This window comes from Alligator mississippiensis, chromosome 4 (genome assembly GCF_030867095.1).
Source record: "Alligator mississippiensis isolate rAllMis1 chromosome 4, rAllMis1, whole genome shotgun sequence".
NCBI classification, from domain to species: domain Eukaryota; kingdom Metazoa; phylum Chordata; order Crocodylia; family Alligatoridae; genus Alligator; species Alligator mississippiensis.
In genome coordinates, this window is record NC_081827.1 from 214,428,992 (window position 1) to 214,444,720 (window position 15,729).

Sequence of the window (15,729 nt, forward strand, 5' to 3'; positions counted from 1 at the left end):
CCACTGCTGGGCAAGGAGGGGAAACCAGCCCACTTGAGCCTGGCTCCCCATTCACTGCAACTGGAGTAAGGAAGGACTGGCTCTGAATTTGGAGTTAGGCAGCAGTGGGCAGAAGGTGGAAGGGACGGGAGCAGAGGTATTGCAGAGTACTGAGCGGGGAGTGTGCTGAGAAGGGAAGAACTTGGAGAGAATCATCAAGGAGCACATCTGTGGGGGGCCAATCAGCATGGGTTCATCAAAGGCAGGTCCTGCCAGACCAACCTGATTGCCTTGTATGACCAAGTAACTAAATCCTTGGAGATGGTGTCACCATGGACGTAGGCTTTCTAGACATTAAGAAGGCCTTTGACACTGTCTCTCACCCTATTCTCATCAATAAATTAAGCGACTGTGGCATTGATGCCTACACAGTTGGATGGGTAAAAAATTGGCTGATGGGGCGCACCCAGAGAGTAGTGGTGGACGGGTCGTATTCAACCTGGTGAGATATGAGCAGTGGGGTCCCCCAGGGCTTGGTCCTTGGGCCCGCACTGTTTAACATCTTCATCAGCGACATGGACGAGGGAGTTGAAAGTGCGTTGTCCAAGTTTGCTGATGACACTAAGTTGTGGGGCGAGGTGGACACACTTGAATGGAGAGAGAGGCTGCAACTAGATTTAGACAGACTACAAAAGTGGGCAGATGAGAATCGGATGGGGTTCAACGTAGACAAATGCAGGGTGCTGCACCTTGGGAGAAGGAATCCACAGCATTCATACAGGCTGGGGAGTTCCCATCTTGAAAGCACAGAGGCAGAAAGGGATCTTGGAGTCATTATTGACTCCAAGATGAATATGAGCCGCTAATGCCAGACCGCAGCCAGCAAGGCCAGCCATACCTTGTCATGCATCCAAAGATGCATCTTAAGCCGGTCAAGAGAGGTGACACTCCTCCTCTATACGACTTTGGTCAGGCCGCATTTGGAGTACTGCGTCCAGTACTGGGCGCCGCACTTCAAAAGGGATGTGGCCAGCCTGGAGAGGGTTCAGAGGAGGGCCACCCTTTTGGTGAGAGGGCAGCAGGACAGGCCCTACGAGGAGAGATGGAGGGACCTGAACCTGTTCAGCCTCTGCAAGAGGAGGCTGAGGGGGGACCTGGTGGCTGCCTACAAACTCATCAGGGGAGACCATCAGCAAATAGGAAGAGTCCTTTTCTCCCCAGCACCACTTAGGATGATGAGGAACAATGGTACTAAGCTGATGGAGAATAGGTTTAGGTTAGAGATCAGAAGGCAATATTTTACAGTTAGGGTGGCCAAAATCTGGAACCAACTTCCCAGGGAAGTGGTCCTCTCCCCTACCTTGGGCAAATTCAAGAGGAGGTTGGATGATCACCTGTCTGGGGTCTTGTGAACCCAGCATTCATTCCTGCCTGTGGCAGGGGGTCAGGCTAGATGATCTGTTCAGGTCCCTCCTGACCCTAGCTACTATGGAACTATAAGGGGATTTTTACCTGTTTCAGGTACTTAAAAATGTCCCCAGCTGCTGCTCTCACAGTGTGATCCAAAAGGGGGCTATCATCATGCCACTACACCTCCTTTGAATCCTCTGCTGTGTCCCAGTTTTTTAAAATTGTGTGAAGGTCTCCTACATTCCTTCCCCTGCTTTAAAACTTCCTTTCCCTCTTTTGCTCTTTGATAGTCACTTTTTTGCAGATGTTGGTTAAATACATGTCACAGTCCAAATTAAAAAGGAGATTGAAAAGGAGGATGAACAGAAGCCAGTGAACATTCTGGTCTTCTTTTTAGATCAGGTAGAGGCAGATGGAAAGTTAAAAGGATACTAAAGTGAAACTGAATCTGAAAGCAAACTCTAAAGCAAAACAGTAACTTATATAAGAGGCAAAAGCAGAGAACATATCACAATACCAGGAAATATATGTCCATACGTGCTGTCTGTTTTTGAGGGCAAAGGGCTACTTTCACAAAAGGACCTAAATGTTGCCTAACTCTCCCTGTAAGCACCTACATACAAAATTAGATCCTAAAAAGCTCCACCTTGCTACCACTTACTTCTGAAGTTCAGTAAGGTCAAGAAAGACAAGTGCAAATTCCCGGACTTAGGACGAAACAATACCATGCAACGGTACAGGCTGGGGATTAACTGGCTAAGCAGCAGCTCTGTAGAAAAGGATGTGGGAGTTACAGTGGACAAAAAGCAGAATATGAGTCAACAATGTGCCCTTGTTGCAAAGAAGGCTAATGGCATACTGGGCTATATTAGTAGAATTATTGGCAGCAGACTGAGGGAAGTGATTATTCCATTCTGTTCAGAATTGGTGAGGCCACATCTGGAGTACTGTGTCCAGTTTTGTGCCTCCCACTGCAGACCGGATGTGGACAAATTTGAGAGTCCAGTGAAGGGTAACAAAAATGGTAATAACACACATAAAATTTATCTTTGCCAAACTTGGCATACTAGTTGTAATCAGGTCTGACAATCCACGATTCACTGGCTGGAAAACTGGCTCCGGGGTCGGACCCAGAGGGTAGTAATTGATGGAAGTCACTCATCGTGGTGTCCTGTGACCAGTGGGGTCCCCCAAGGCTCTGTCCTTGGACCCATACTGTTCAACATCTTCATTAATGATGTGGACACTGGAGTCAGAAGCGGACTGGCCAAGTTCGCCGATGACACCAAACTTTGGGGCAAAGCATCCACACCAGAAGACAGGAGGGTGATCCAGGCTGACCTGGACAGGCTCAGCAAGTGGGTGGACGAGAATCTGATGGTGTTCAACGCCAATAAATGCAAGGTTCTCCACCTTGGGAAGAAAAACCCGAAGCATCCTTATAGGCTCGGCAGTGCTATGTTGGCCAACGCTATGCAAGAAAGAGACTTGGGGGTCATCATTGACCACAAGATGAACATGAGCCTGCAGTGCAATGCTGCGGCTAGTAAAGCGACCAAAACGCTGGCTTGTAACCATAGATACTTCTCAAGCAAATCCCGGGACGTCATTCTCCCCCTGTACTCGGCCTTAGTGAGGCCGCAGCTGGAGTACTGCGTCCAGTTTTGGGCTCCACAATTCAAAAAGGATGTGGAGAAGCTTGAGAGAGTCCAGAGAAGAGCCACACACATGATCAGAGGTCAGGGAAGCAGACCCTACAATGACAGGCTGAGAGCCCTGGGGCTCTTTAGCCTGGAAAAGCGCAGGCTCAGGGGTGATCTGATGGCCACCTACAAGTTTATCAGGGGTGACCACCAGTATCTGGGGGAATGTTTGTTCACCAGAGCGCCCCAAGGGATGACGACTAGGTCGAATGGTCATAAACTACTACAAGACCATTTCAGGCTGGACATAAGGAAGAATTTCTTTACCGTCCGAGCCCCCAAGGTCTGGAACAGCCTGCCACCGGAGGTGGTTCAAGCGCCCACATTGAACACCTTCAAGAGCAAACTGGATGCTCATCTTGCTGGGATCCTATGAACCCGGCTGACTTCCTGCCCTTTGGGCAGGGGGCTGGACTCGATGATCTTCCGAGGTCCCTTCCAGCCCTAATGTCTATGAAATCTATGACAATGGACCACAATTTGAGAGGTATGAGTTCAAGCTTGTTGCAAAGAAATATGGATTTACACACATTACCTCTAGCCCAAGATATCCACAGTCTGATGGACTTGTTGATAGGGCTGTGTGAAGCTTCAGGTGCTAATTCGATTTAGAGGAGATCTGGCCTGATTAGGTGGCTGAATCTCTGAATCCAAATCAAATCAGGGGACCAATTAAAAGGTCCGAATCAATTCAGAAAAGATTTGGAGATCTTTGGTGATTCGGGCAGTCCCTGCCCACTGCAGCAGGCAGCTGGACCCAGACTCTGAGCCTGTAATTAGGGGGCGAGGATGGGGGGGTGGAGGAGGGGACCATGGGGGACCCTCTGCCTGCTCTCCCAGCCCCCCCCATGGCTACCCTGCCTGCCCCAGCTCCTGGTGCTTTAAAAAAAAAGCCCCCACTCACTGGGTGCTACCTGGCAGGAGGCAATCCCCATTGCCCCTCAGTGCCCCATGCTGCATGGGGGGGTCTGTCATGAGCCCCCCAACCCCTGCCCACTCCTCCAGCCCCCCCCCAGCTTCCCTGCCTCAGCTCCGGCCCTTTAAGAAAACCCCCCCCAAAACCCTCTGGGCTTACCAGCTCCTGCAGCGGCCTCAGGGTTTCAGGGGGCTCAAGACAGAGCCCCCCCATGCAGCGGGGGGCAGTGGGGGGCAGCGGGGATCACTCCTTGCTGGGCAGCAACCAATTAGTGTAGGCTTTTTTTTGCCTAAGAGCTGGGAGCTGGGCCAGGCAGGGCAGCCATTGAGATCAGGTGGGGAATGGGGCCTGTGTGATTCAGAGATTCAGCCAATTTGGCAGCAGCCAAATCTCCGAATCAGATTCGGCCAAATTGATTTGGGACAGTGATTCGAATCACCGAATCGAATCATTGTCCCCCGAATCAGCCAAATCTGAATCCGAAGTGAATACTAGTCGCTTTGCACAGGCCTACTTGTAGAAAACATGCCAGAATAATAAAAAGATAGCTAAATAATGCAAAGGAGCATTGTACTGATCCTTATCTGTAGTTACTAAATTATAGAGCATTTCCTTTAAATGAACTCTTATTTAAGGGGAAATTTAAAATAAAATTACTTAATTTGGTAACTACTGATAAGAAACAACAAACTGATGCAAATTCTTACAAGATCCATGATAGATATAGACAAAAGCTTTATTATGACAATAGGGTCATGAAAACTAGAACCTTTGCTACCTCAAGCTAGGGTATGTGTGCATGGTGGTAAAACATGGATACAGGAGGCAGTTGTCACTCATGAGGCAGATCTTATGAAGTGGAAACAAGTGAAGGAAATGTCTCCAGAAGGAACAGGAAACACCTGTAGCACATCCAGGAAGAACAGGAGAAGAAACAAATCCAAAGTAAAGATGGACATGGAGGAGACTACAGCACAGATGGACCGAGACAGTGCAGAGGCTAATGTGATGCATGGCAGATCTGCAAGACTGCAAAGCGAACCACAAAAACTGATTGAAAATTGTTAGTTTATTAAAAAAACTAAATTATTTGTACCACAAACCAATATATTGTTATTGGTTAAAATGGGTTTTGCTTTTACTTGGAAAGGGGAGATGTAAGGATAGTATGCCTTCAAGAGCTAGGCAGAATTGGACAGAGCTGGAGAAGAGAGTCTGGTGGCTGCCTGGGTGCTTGCAGCATGAATAGAAAAATCTCTTTGAAAAAGTGGCTCCTGCCTCAGTGAACTGAACCCACACTACAACACAGGACATCATCCAGTGGGTGTTCTCAGAGCACTCATACAGGCTTGGATATGTGGGAAGAGTTTTGGCAATGCCATTTTGTCTAATACTACCCCATTGTCAGACACGATGTGGGGAACCCAGGTTTAGTTTTGTTCTTTAACCTACATGTCCCAGGTAAATGCTTAAACCAGCAGACTACACACTATAGGGCAGGGGTTGGCAGCATTTTTTAGTAGAGTGCTAAAAACACCTACAACCTCAACTTGTAAGATGTGGGTATACCAGGGCTGGGGGAGCCATGACAGGGACCAATCCTTGTTGTGGCAGCACAGCCCCAGTCTCTTCCCAGCTGTCCACCCCGAGGTGCATATGCCAAGCAAAATATCATTGCATGCCATGCTCTGGCACCTGTGCTGAAGGGGCCTACCCCTGCTAGAGGGTGTATCTTTGAAGGAACTTTCTTATTTCTTCCTATTGAATCTGTTCCACTCTGCATGAAACAATTAGATTCATGGATGAGAGAAAGAGAATGGATGTGACTATATAGGGTGAGTCAGTGGTTCTTAAAGTTTTTGCATTAATAGGCCATTTTCAAACCTCAGCATTTCTCCCAAACTACAATGCACTATTTAATCAAACTTTAATTGAAAATACTACATAGGCAGTGTAAATAAAGACAGGGTTCTAGGTGTTTAAAATTTCTATCTTTTTTTTTGGTGAAGTAATAATGAGATTCATATCGCAAGAAAACAGTAAAACAGTGCAGCAATGGTGGATTGAATTGACTAAAGTTTTAGTTTGACTCTGGCTCCACATCCAGCTTATATTGGTGCTTTGCGATGCCTACATTTGTAGAAGTGGATTTTTCTGTACTTTCTTTGACTTCAAAACAAAGTGGCATCAAATATGCAATTGTTTTGGCCAAAAGTTCTGTGTAGTCAGACTGGGCATAGGACAAAAATTCAGTTATTATTCATTTTGAAAACAGTAATTTTAAAGAGCCATTACAGTTCATGGGTGAGGGTCATGGTTGGCCTGTTGGAGACCTGTGTTGTCCCAGACTCTTCTTGGCTGTTGCTCATGTTCCTTGCTGCAGCCAAGCAAGAGACTTAAAGATCCAGCTCTCTGATAGCCAAAGTCATACTTCTCACACTGAGAGTCTTTCTGACCTACAAAGTAAATTTGCAATAGCTTCCTATAGTCTTGCTCACAGGACTCCTCATTGGTCCAGAAATTTAGTGGCAGGACAAGCAACAGCAGCTTTAATGAAAATTCTCAAAAGACTTTCCCTCTTTGGGATTTTTTGGTACTAACGGGTTAAAGATGAGCAGCTGATACTAAGAGGGGAAGTCATTGCAGCAACAGAAAAAGTTTTCCTGTGTGGTTGCAGAAAATCTAAATACAACTTTTCTATGTAAGGAGTCTGAAAAAAATATTTTCCTTCTGTGCTTGTTTCTTCTGGCTAATAAGAATACGTTGGCTTGGGTTTTGCATCAGCTTTTGAGGTGTGTGTAAGTTTTAATTTTATTATAAAACCCCAAAACAACTCTGTTCTACTTGTACAGATTTAATTCTTTTTTTATTACTAATAGTAGTGTACAAATTGACCAATAAGGTCTCTAGATTTTGTTTTATTAGGCAGCTCATTGCCACAAGTGGCAACAGTGTGTATCAGGTAGATTTGATCTACCCATGTCAGAAAAGTCATGTTACCAATCTGGCAAGATGTGCATGTAGCTGCCATATGGGAATCCAAAATGACTGCCATTAATTCATTTTTTGATCAATATTTCAGCCCCCACTAGGATTGGTTTTGTCATTAATCCCAGTGATTAAACCAACATTGTATGAACTGAGGAGATTATAACATTTCTGTTGTGATAGCCATATTGGATTCCAAGCTGGCTGACACATTAGCATGTATGCATCAGCTCAATGTAATTAAATTACTTAGTAAACTGTAATACTAAAACCTCACAAATTCTATCACTACAAATTTCATAACAGGCCTACAGTACTGAAAACATTACAACTCAGGCTTGCCTACTGGTTCAAGTTATATCGAATAAAACAATATAATCTTTTTTATTTCAGAATGTGGATAAGTCAGATACTAATAATACATAACTCAATGGCAAAGAAACAGACAAACATATTTTCAGCTCAAGGCAATAGGAAAATCCAATAGTCTACTCCAATGGTAATATAATGGTAATACAGTGGTATATTATAAGGAGAGGATAAATCAGAAATCAATGGATTGATATTGGATTAGGCCTAATGGACAGAAAAAGTAACAAAAGGGACGACAGTTCCATAAAGAGGAGGTCATTCTTACAAGTTACTGCTAACACAGACTAAGGTGCATGCAAAGTCCTTTTTGTCTGTAGGCCCCAGTTATCACAGCGTATTTCACTTTCCTCATGTGTTGTAAGTTGTCAGGGAAGCCTGAGGACCTAACAGTTTGACTGTGGTTTTCTGATTGGTGGCAAGTAGAGAGGCATTGTGACACTCAGCACTGTAATGACCATGTTCTTCTGTAGATCTAGCCCAAATCCCCCACTAATTCCATCTGCCATCCCCATGAGAATATGTACAAAAGCCCAAGAAGCAGTGGAAATACTGTGCTTCCAGTACAAGGTGAGATGAAGGTAGGTAGTCAGAAGAGACCCTAGCTACTAGGATTTCTTTTTATCTTCTGTGAATGTTTGTCAGTATGAAGTAATGATGCTGAGTACAGTGTTAGTGAATTGGGGAGGAAATAAGAGGAAAAGGATTTTTCATACAAGCTATTGCAAGACTTAATTAAAGCAAATCATGATTCTAAACTTTGCTGAGGCCTGAGAATTGGCCTGAAACTTTAATACACAAGTCCTTCAGAGGCTTCCCAGGAGGGGACTGTAGTGTGATAGCTTTGCCTTCCTCTCCAGGGACAGGGCTGCCCTTGCCCTGTCAATTTCTGTTGGCTGCCACAAAAGGTTATGGGTCACAGCCCCTTCCCTAAGCACTCCTTCCAAGTTACCAGCACTCTGAAATACTGCCCAGATGAAGCAGTGGCAAAAATGATTCATAATCAAATTATTTGTTACTTGGTGGCATACTATGTCAGATTAACATATTTTCTTAATATTTAGAATCACTCTGGACTTCTTCCAAATGCTTGTTTGATCTAGCTGTAAGTGGGTCCTTGTCAGTGGCTGGGGGGCCCAGAGGTGATGGCATACAAATGCTAACCGGATCACAGCCTTGTGGACTGCTGGCTGCAGAATTGTCATGTCTTAACCATGTTGGCCAAATGGGACTTTTAGGGTAAAGCAGTCCTGACCATCCTGGACAGGAAAATTGTTATTCATGTAATAATTAACAGCATTATATGTCATATATTCTATTTATTTATGCTGTATTAAAATACAATAATTGTTAATGTAAACAAGGAGAATAGAGCATATTAGCAATGAATTAATTATTTTCAATGAATTATTTGACCAATATAAGATGTACCAGTGGGAATGAGGTTTCTGGTCCCTGGGGTCCTTACGGTCTCTTTTTCCCCTCATTTGAGAACATGTCTGCTAAAGAATATACACTTTAACAATTATTATTAACTAGAGTGTGCATTTATTTTCCTAACAGATAACGGCTTTCAGAAACCAGAGTAAGTGGAACAATCAATTCTTTTTGGAATATCAAAGGAAGTTAGATGTTATCACATGAAATTGATGCATGTATGGCATTTACAGTATTTAATGTCAAGCTATACCTTTGATTTGTTAAGCTGTGCTACTTGATACAACTGATAAGAGTAGAGTAAAGCAGTCTTTTTTTAAGATTCATGGATCAGAGTTTTAGAAAACGTAGAGCAATGAGAACTAAACAACCAAGTCTTCCTAACAAACATTTTCCCTTTGTGTCTATCCCTGTCATCACTAGTCACTAGCATTATTTTATTGTTTAGTTATCTTGCATGACACCAGGCCAAAATTGAGGGTGCTTCTCCTCCAGCAATTCCTGAAAGTTTCTTGAACCCACAGGGATCCTATTGGGAAAACAGATTTCATATACATAGCACTACATAGATCATGAGCTTAGGCTTCAGAAAGTATACAGGAGTACTATAGTTTCAGTGCATTGCTACATTTTTTTTTAAAATGTCAAATAAACTCAAAAACCCAGAGTCTCCATTCTAATCATGGTGCTGTGAAGCAGAAGCTAACTATAGACTCACCTGCATAAGTCTGCATGTTTTTGAATCACAAAATATTTCTCCTTGGTGGAGAAGAGTGCTGAATATTGGCAGCTGCTTCTTTGACCTATGAAGCACCAACCAGAGGGCAGTCTTGGACAGAGTGGTTTCTACAGGATCAGCAGCATGGGGGATTTTATGCAGTCACTGGTTTCCTTTCTAACATACCCTCCCCCACTGCCCCAGCATGATTGTGAGTGAATACTCAGGCCTAAAAAACAGTATGTTCAATATATATTGACAATTAGAGCTGTTCTACAATGTGCAAATGCTTAAAACTTGCAGAAAAAAACAATATCAGATAGCTGGCCAAGAACCAGTTTGAGAGTCAAGTCTAAACCATGTAGAATTTTTAAAAAATGAAGCTGTCTGGGTAAATTTTCAATGTAATATGTGATACTGGAGATTAAATGAAGAGAATAAAAGATTTATGCTAAAACTTCTAATTTGCTAGGTATTTCTGTATACATGAGGAACCTCCTCCAAAGAAGAAAAAGGGGGACAAGTGAGTTAAATTCAGTTCACTGTATAATCATTATTATTGAAGAGAACATAAACTTCATGTCTAGAGAGTGCATCTCTTAACTGTACATTTTACTTTCTAAAAGGTCATCGAACAAGAAAGAAAACAGTATCCGGATTGGCTTCTTTGAACTGGTAATGAAAGTGCTGGATTAAAATATTGCATATATATTATTCTGTGGGGTTATTCACATTAATTTTTATGGTTGTAATACTATGTCACTGTTCAGTCAAAAATTCTAAGAATTAAAACATCTTGGGTGAAAACTTGCCCCATTTAACTCAGTAGGAGTTTTAGCATTGACTAAAATACAATTAGAATTTCACCCTTAGGGCCTGGATTCAGGACACATTTGTACTGGTATAATTATACTGGTTTGTTTGCAACATAGTCTGGAGCAACTAGACAAACAGCTATCCTGAGCATAGGGTCTATTACAGTGCTTATCTGTAGGTGGGTATGGAAAAGATAGTAGCCTGTTTGCCTGTAGGAAATGGCTTTCCTGTGGTAGCTGTGGACACACACCAGTTATAACTATTTATTTCTCACTAGGGTAGTGAAGAATATGATTAATAATGTTAATAAATATAAGATTTACAAAATAACAATATTTTCACCCTTTTGCCCTCTCCTGATTTCCCCTCTCCCTCTTTCTCTTTGTTGAAAATCTTTTCATTTTTGAGCCTGAGACAGCACTATTTTGGCAGGATAAAATCACTGTGGGAAAATCCTCAAGAGTAGAACTATCCAAATATAAAGTGGGGTGCAGACAGGAGTAACATTAAAAACATTTTAAAAGGTAGTATTTGTAGGGCCTTTTGACTGGAACACTTCAAAGTAAGTGTGGTTGCATGCAGCCATGTGCTCTCCAGTTGTGGGGTGCTACAGGGGTTGGGCTCCATGCTCTGTTCTGTTGCAGCCCTATGATGCTATAATGGGTCTTATACCAGGCAAGGAGACTAAGACACGGTTGTCCTAAACTAAAAATAAGTTTATTAAACCTTAACTGGAGTAGATTCATAGATTCATAGGTGCTAGGGTTGGAAGGGACTTCAACAGATCATCAAGTCCGACCCCCTGATTAGGCAGGAAAGAGTGCTAGGGCCATATGACCCCAGTCAGATGCCTATCCAGCCTTCTCTTAAAGACCACCAAAGTAGGGGAGAACACCACCTCCCTTGGAAGCCCAATCCAAATTTGGACACCCTTACCGTGAAGTTTTTCCTGATATCTAGCTTAAATCTGCTCTCTGTCAGTTTGTGACCATTGTTCCTTGTTACCCCAAGAGGTGCCCTGGTGAACAGAGCATCTCCAATCCCTTGCTGCATTCCCCTAATGAATTTGTAGGCAGCCACAAGATCACCTCGCAGCCTTCTCTTGCAGAGGCTGAAGAGGTCCAGGTCCCTCAGTCTCTCCTCATAAGGCTTGTCCTGTAAGCCCCTAACCATACAAGTGGCCTTCCTCTGGACCCTCTCGAGTCTATCAACATCCTTCTTGAAGTATAGTGCCCAAAACTGGATGCAGTACTCCAACTGCAGTCTGACCAATGCCACATAAAGGGGAAGTATCACTTCCTTGGTTCTATTTGTCATGCATCTGGTGGTGCATGATAAAGTGCGGTTAGCTTTGCTGATGATTTCGTCACACTGACGACTCATATTCATCTTGGAGTTATGACTCCGAGATCCCTCTCTGCTTCTGTGCTGCTGAGAGGGTCACTTCCCAGCCAGTAGGTGTGCTGGATATTTTTGCACCCTAGGTACAGCACTCTGCTCTGGTCCTTGTTGTACTGCATCCTATTGTGTACTGCCCACTTCTCTAACCCGTCCAGGTCTGCCTGTAATTGTTCCCTACCCTCCGAAGTGTGCACTTCACCCCACAATTTAGTATCATTCACAAACTTGGACAGAGTACATGTCACGCCCACATCCAAGTCACTGATGAAGATATTGAAGAGTACAGGTCCAAGGACCAAATCCTGCAGGACCCTACTACCTGCATCCTTCCAGGTCAATACCAACCCATCTACTACCACTCTCTGGGTGTGAACGCTAAGACAATTTGCCAGACTGTGTAAACATCTATGTCACAGCCTCTTAATTTATTTATGAGAATGGGATGAGATACCATATTGAAGGCCTTGCTAAAATCCAAGAAAATGACATCCATCCCTACTCCTGTGTCTAAACATTTTGTGACCCTGTCATAAAACAAAACCAGATCGGTCAGGCATGATCTACCTGCTACAAATCTATACTGGTTTCCCTGCTGCATTATTTTTCCCACTGGACTCCCACAAATATGATCCATGATAGCAGTTAAAAATTTTAGGTTTGTAGCTAGTCAAAGTAGATGGTTACCACCCCAAAATGTTGCGAACACAACTTCACTGGTTGATCAGGCCGTGAAATCTTGTCCGGGGCTCCTGGCCCCCACGTCTGATGTCAAGACATGATCTTGAATCGGTGAAAGTATCTCTTCAGGCTTTCTTCAGGAGTGTTCCAAAGGGTACATTCTTCCACTTCTCTTTATACACAATATAGCTTGCATTTCTTAATACATAAAATTAACTTAAGCCTTCCTCCTAATGTATATTAATAATCTTGCTTCTGTTTGCCAAAAATACCTTTAACTGGAATTTTCTATTCTGAGGTAATCTTTTCATTCTTAGGTGGGGGTAAATTTTTTCTGACTGTTTGTCTTTTGCCCAGGTTATATTTATTCAATTTAGTTAGCCAAATTCCTGATTAGTTTTAAGTCAGGGACAGTATTTTTCCATCTGCTCCTTTCGCTGGGTGCAGGTCTTATCCACAATTTAAGCTAAACATGCAGCTTGAGCTGAGCACAAAGGTCGAACCCAGGCCTGAAGGCCTCTGTGTCCCAACAATTCCCCCCTCTCCTCAAGCCCAATGGAGTGGTGGGAAAAGAGCAGGCTGTCAGTGCCCCTCTGTAGTTCCCCTTCTCCCAGAGCTGTGGATCTACTCTCCTCCATGGGATGAAAAGGAGTGGGGTGGAGCCAATGTCAATGGATGCTCTCCTTCCATTCCACTGACTACCTGGCTGCCAGAACCAGGAGACCAGAGACCATGACCTTTCTTCAACCCCTGCCTACCACCCCCCTTGGAACTGGAGATATATGGGAATTGGAGACTGGAGATCCAAAATCCTGACTCCAGCAGTGGGGGGCACAGGGTGGTGTCAGGTGGTGGAGACAGTTGCGCAGATAGGGAGGTCTGGCAGAAGAATTAGCAGTAGGAGTGTGGGGGTTTTTTGGTGACAGTGGGAGGGTCCTTCCATTAGTATTCTAGCCTCCAACACCAATCCTCCAAACTTCCTTTCTCTCCCTCCCACTTGAGAGGAGAGGTAAAAGGGGGTTGGAGCCTGGAGAGCTGGAATCACAGCTCTTGTGCCATGTGCATGGGGGTCCCATGTGGCATAAGGGTGTGGGGTCCTGCCATGCCTGGAATACCCCAACAGCTAGGGAAGTACAAGTGCCTCAAGTACTACCAGCTCAATCACTTTTGATGCTGTTGGTGCCACTGCTCCAGGTGCTTTGTTGGGGACAGCAGTGGCCAAGGTGCATCAGTTTGGTTGCTGAGCAGTCTAGGAAGCTGTCAGTCAGTTTGCTAGATAGTTCACCCCACTCTCTCTCCCTTTTCCATGAAAAGGATAGATCAGAGCACTCTGGGATTCTGGGGGTCTCTGTCCCTGTGAAGAGGTAACACAAACGTGAAATGCTTCCAGGAAGTACTTCCTTCCAAGAGGTACCTTTTTTGGAATGTTTTGGCTGCTTTTGGAATGCTTCAGAGGGCATGTACATTTGTACAGCTGCCCCTTTAAAGCATTTCAAAGGTATGCGGAACACTTCAAAAGATACATCTGTCCACGTCCTTACACTGGTGGGCGTCTGTGTCTTCAGCTTATCCTGGAGTAGCTGGTATCTCTAAAGAAACATGTTTAAACTAGGTGCATTAGGGGATGGGTGTGCAAGCACGAATGCAAGCAGGGGAGACAACCAAGCAGGAAGGACATGGAAAAGGCAGTCAGGCAGGTGCTGAGAGGTTGGAACAACATTGGGGCGGTGGAGAACTGGTGGTTACCAATGGGGGACTTAAGTGTCTATACACAAACACTAGGGGTATGTGGAATAAGCAGGAGGAAATGGCATTCCTGCTAGCAAATAGGGAATATAATCTTGTCAGAATAACGGAGACCCACTGGGATACCATGCATGACTGGACTGTATGCATAGAGGGCTACAGGCTGCACAGAAGGGATCAGGTAGAGAAGAAGGGAGGAGGTGTAGCTCTCTATGTAAAGGAGTGGTATGCCACCTTGGAGACCCAAATTGCTTTGAGAGAAGGGCAACTCAAGACCCTGTGGGCCAAGATACTGGGGGGGATAAGGAGATGGGGACTTGATGGTTGGTGTCTACTACAGACTGCCACACCAGGAGAAGCTGGAGCTGGAAGTTTCCAGAGAACTGATGGTGGCTACACGTTCAAGGGATATGGTTGTCACGGGTGACCTCAATTACCCAGACATTTGCTGGGAGGAGCACTTGGCCAGATCTGACTGGTCACATAGGTTTTTAACCTGCGTAGAACAACTTTATTTAGTACAGGAGGTGAACGGGCCAACCAGGGGGAAAGCTTTGTTGGATTTGGTTCTAGCTAAAGGGAGATCTCTCCTGGTGGGAGATCTGAAAATTGTGGATAATCTGGGAGATAGTGATCATGAGATGATAGAATTCACTATCCGTCGTAGGGCAGGGAAGTGTTTGACTTCAGGAAAGCTGACTTCAGTGAGCTTAGGAAAATAGTGGGAGAGACCCTATGGGAAGAGGGACTGGAGGGGAAGGGAGTTCAGGAAGGGTGACCATTCCTCAAAGGAGTGATCCTTAGAGTGCAGAAAATGTCCATTCCTGTATGCAGGAAAGGTGAGAAAGGGACCAGGAAGCCCTCTTGGTTTACCAGAGGAATAAAGGATCGTTTAAAAAAGAAAAAGGGGGCTTACAGACAGTGGAAACAAGGGCTGTGCAAAACAGCACCGTTTTGTTTCGACTTCCATTTTGAAGGGACAGTGCTTCGTTTTGCTGTTTTGAAGCACTGTTGTGTTTTGTATCATCAAAATTGTTTCGCTGTTTCGATGCTGTTTTGACGTTTCGCCCATGGGTTATAATGGGGAATAATGAAAATGCCTATGACTTTGCCATTTCTTTCTTGATTCAATGAAAACAGCAGGGATGGTAGCCCCTACTGAGACCACAAAGCCTGTCATGTTTCAAGGAGATAGGTAAAGGAGTTTCTGGGAAACTGCACCTCAAACTGTTCAGAGCAAAACTCATGTCACTTGTAAGTGTGAAGGCACAGAGAAAGCTCAGTTCAAACAATGCTTTTTATGCTGTTTTTCTGACCCTCCCCCAAAGCACTGGGATCGGAAGAGACCTCAGGGAAGCATCACAGTGGTGTACACAGCTGACATAAGTTATACTGATGTAAATGTATTGTGTGTCCATGCTCCTACTCTATAATTTTTTTCTCCTGCCTTCTATCCACTGCAAAGGTTTTGTATTTGCTCTATGTTGTCGTTTGACACTTTACTATACCTGCATATATACTTGATTCAATGTTCTACCATAGTTCAGTCCTTTGAGCAAATAGAGCTT

At 44.2% G+C, this 15,729-nt stretch overlaps 1 protein-coding gene across 2 annotated transcripts in view; it reads left to right on the forward strand.

The window, feature by feature from the left end:
• The window catches only part of ABCB11 (ATP binding cassette subfamily B member 11), a 107,541-nt gene that overhangs the window by 13,357 nt on the left and 78,455 nt on the right, over nt 1-15,729 (forward strand). For both annotated transcript variants that reach the window (XM_014599466.3, XM_014599467.3), the window contains 3 exons: nt 8,929-8,950; nt 9,993-10,043; nt 10,147-10,195. In XM_014599466.3, the coding sequence (XP_014454952.2) occupies nt 8,929-8,950; nt 9,993-10,043; nt 10,147-10,195 (122 nt within the window). The remainder of the gene's footprint in view (nt 1-8,928; nt 8,951-9,992; nt 10,044-10,146; nt 10,196-15,729) is intronic.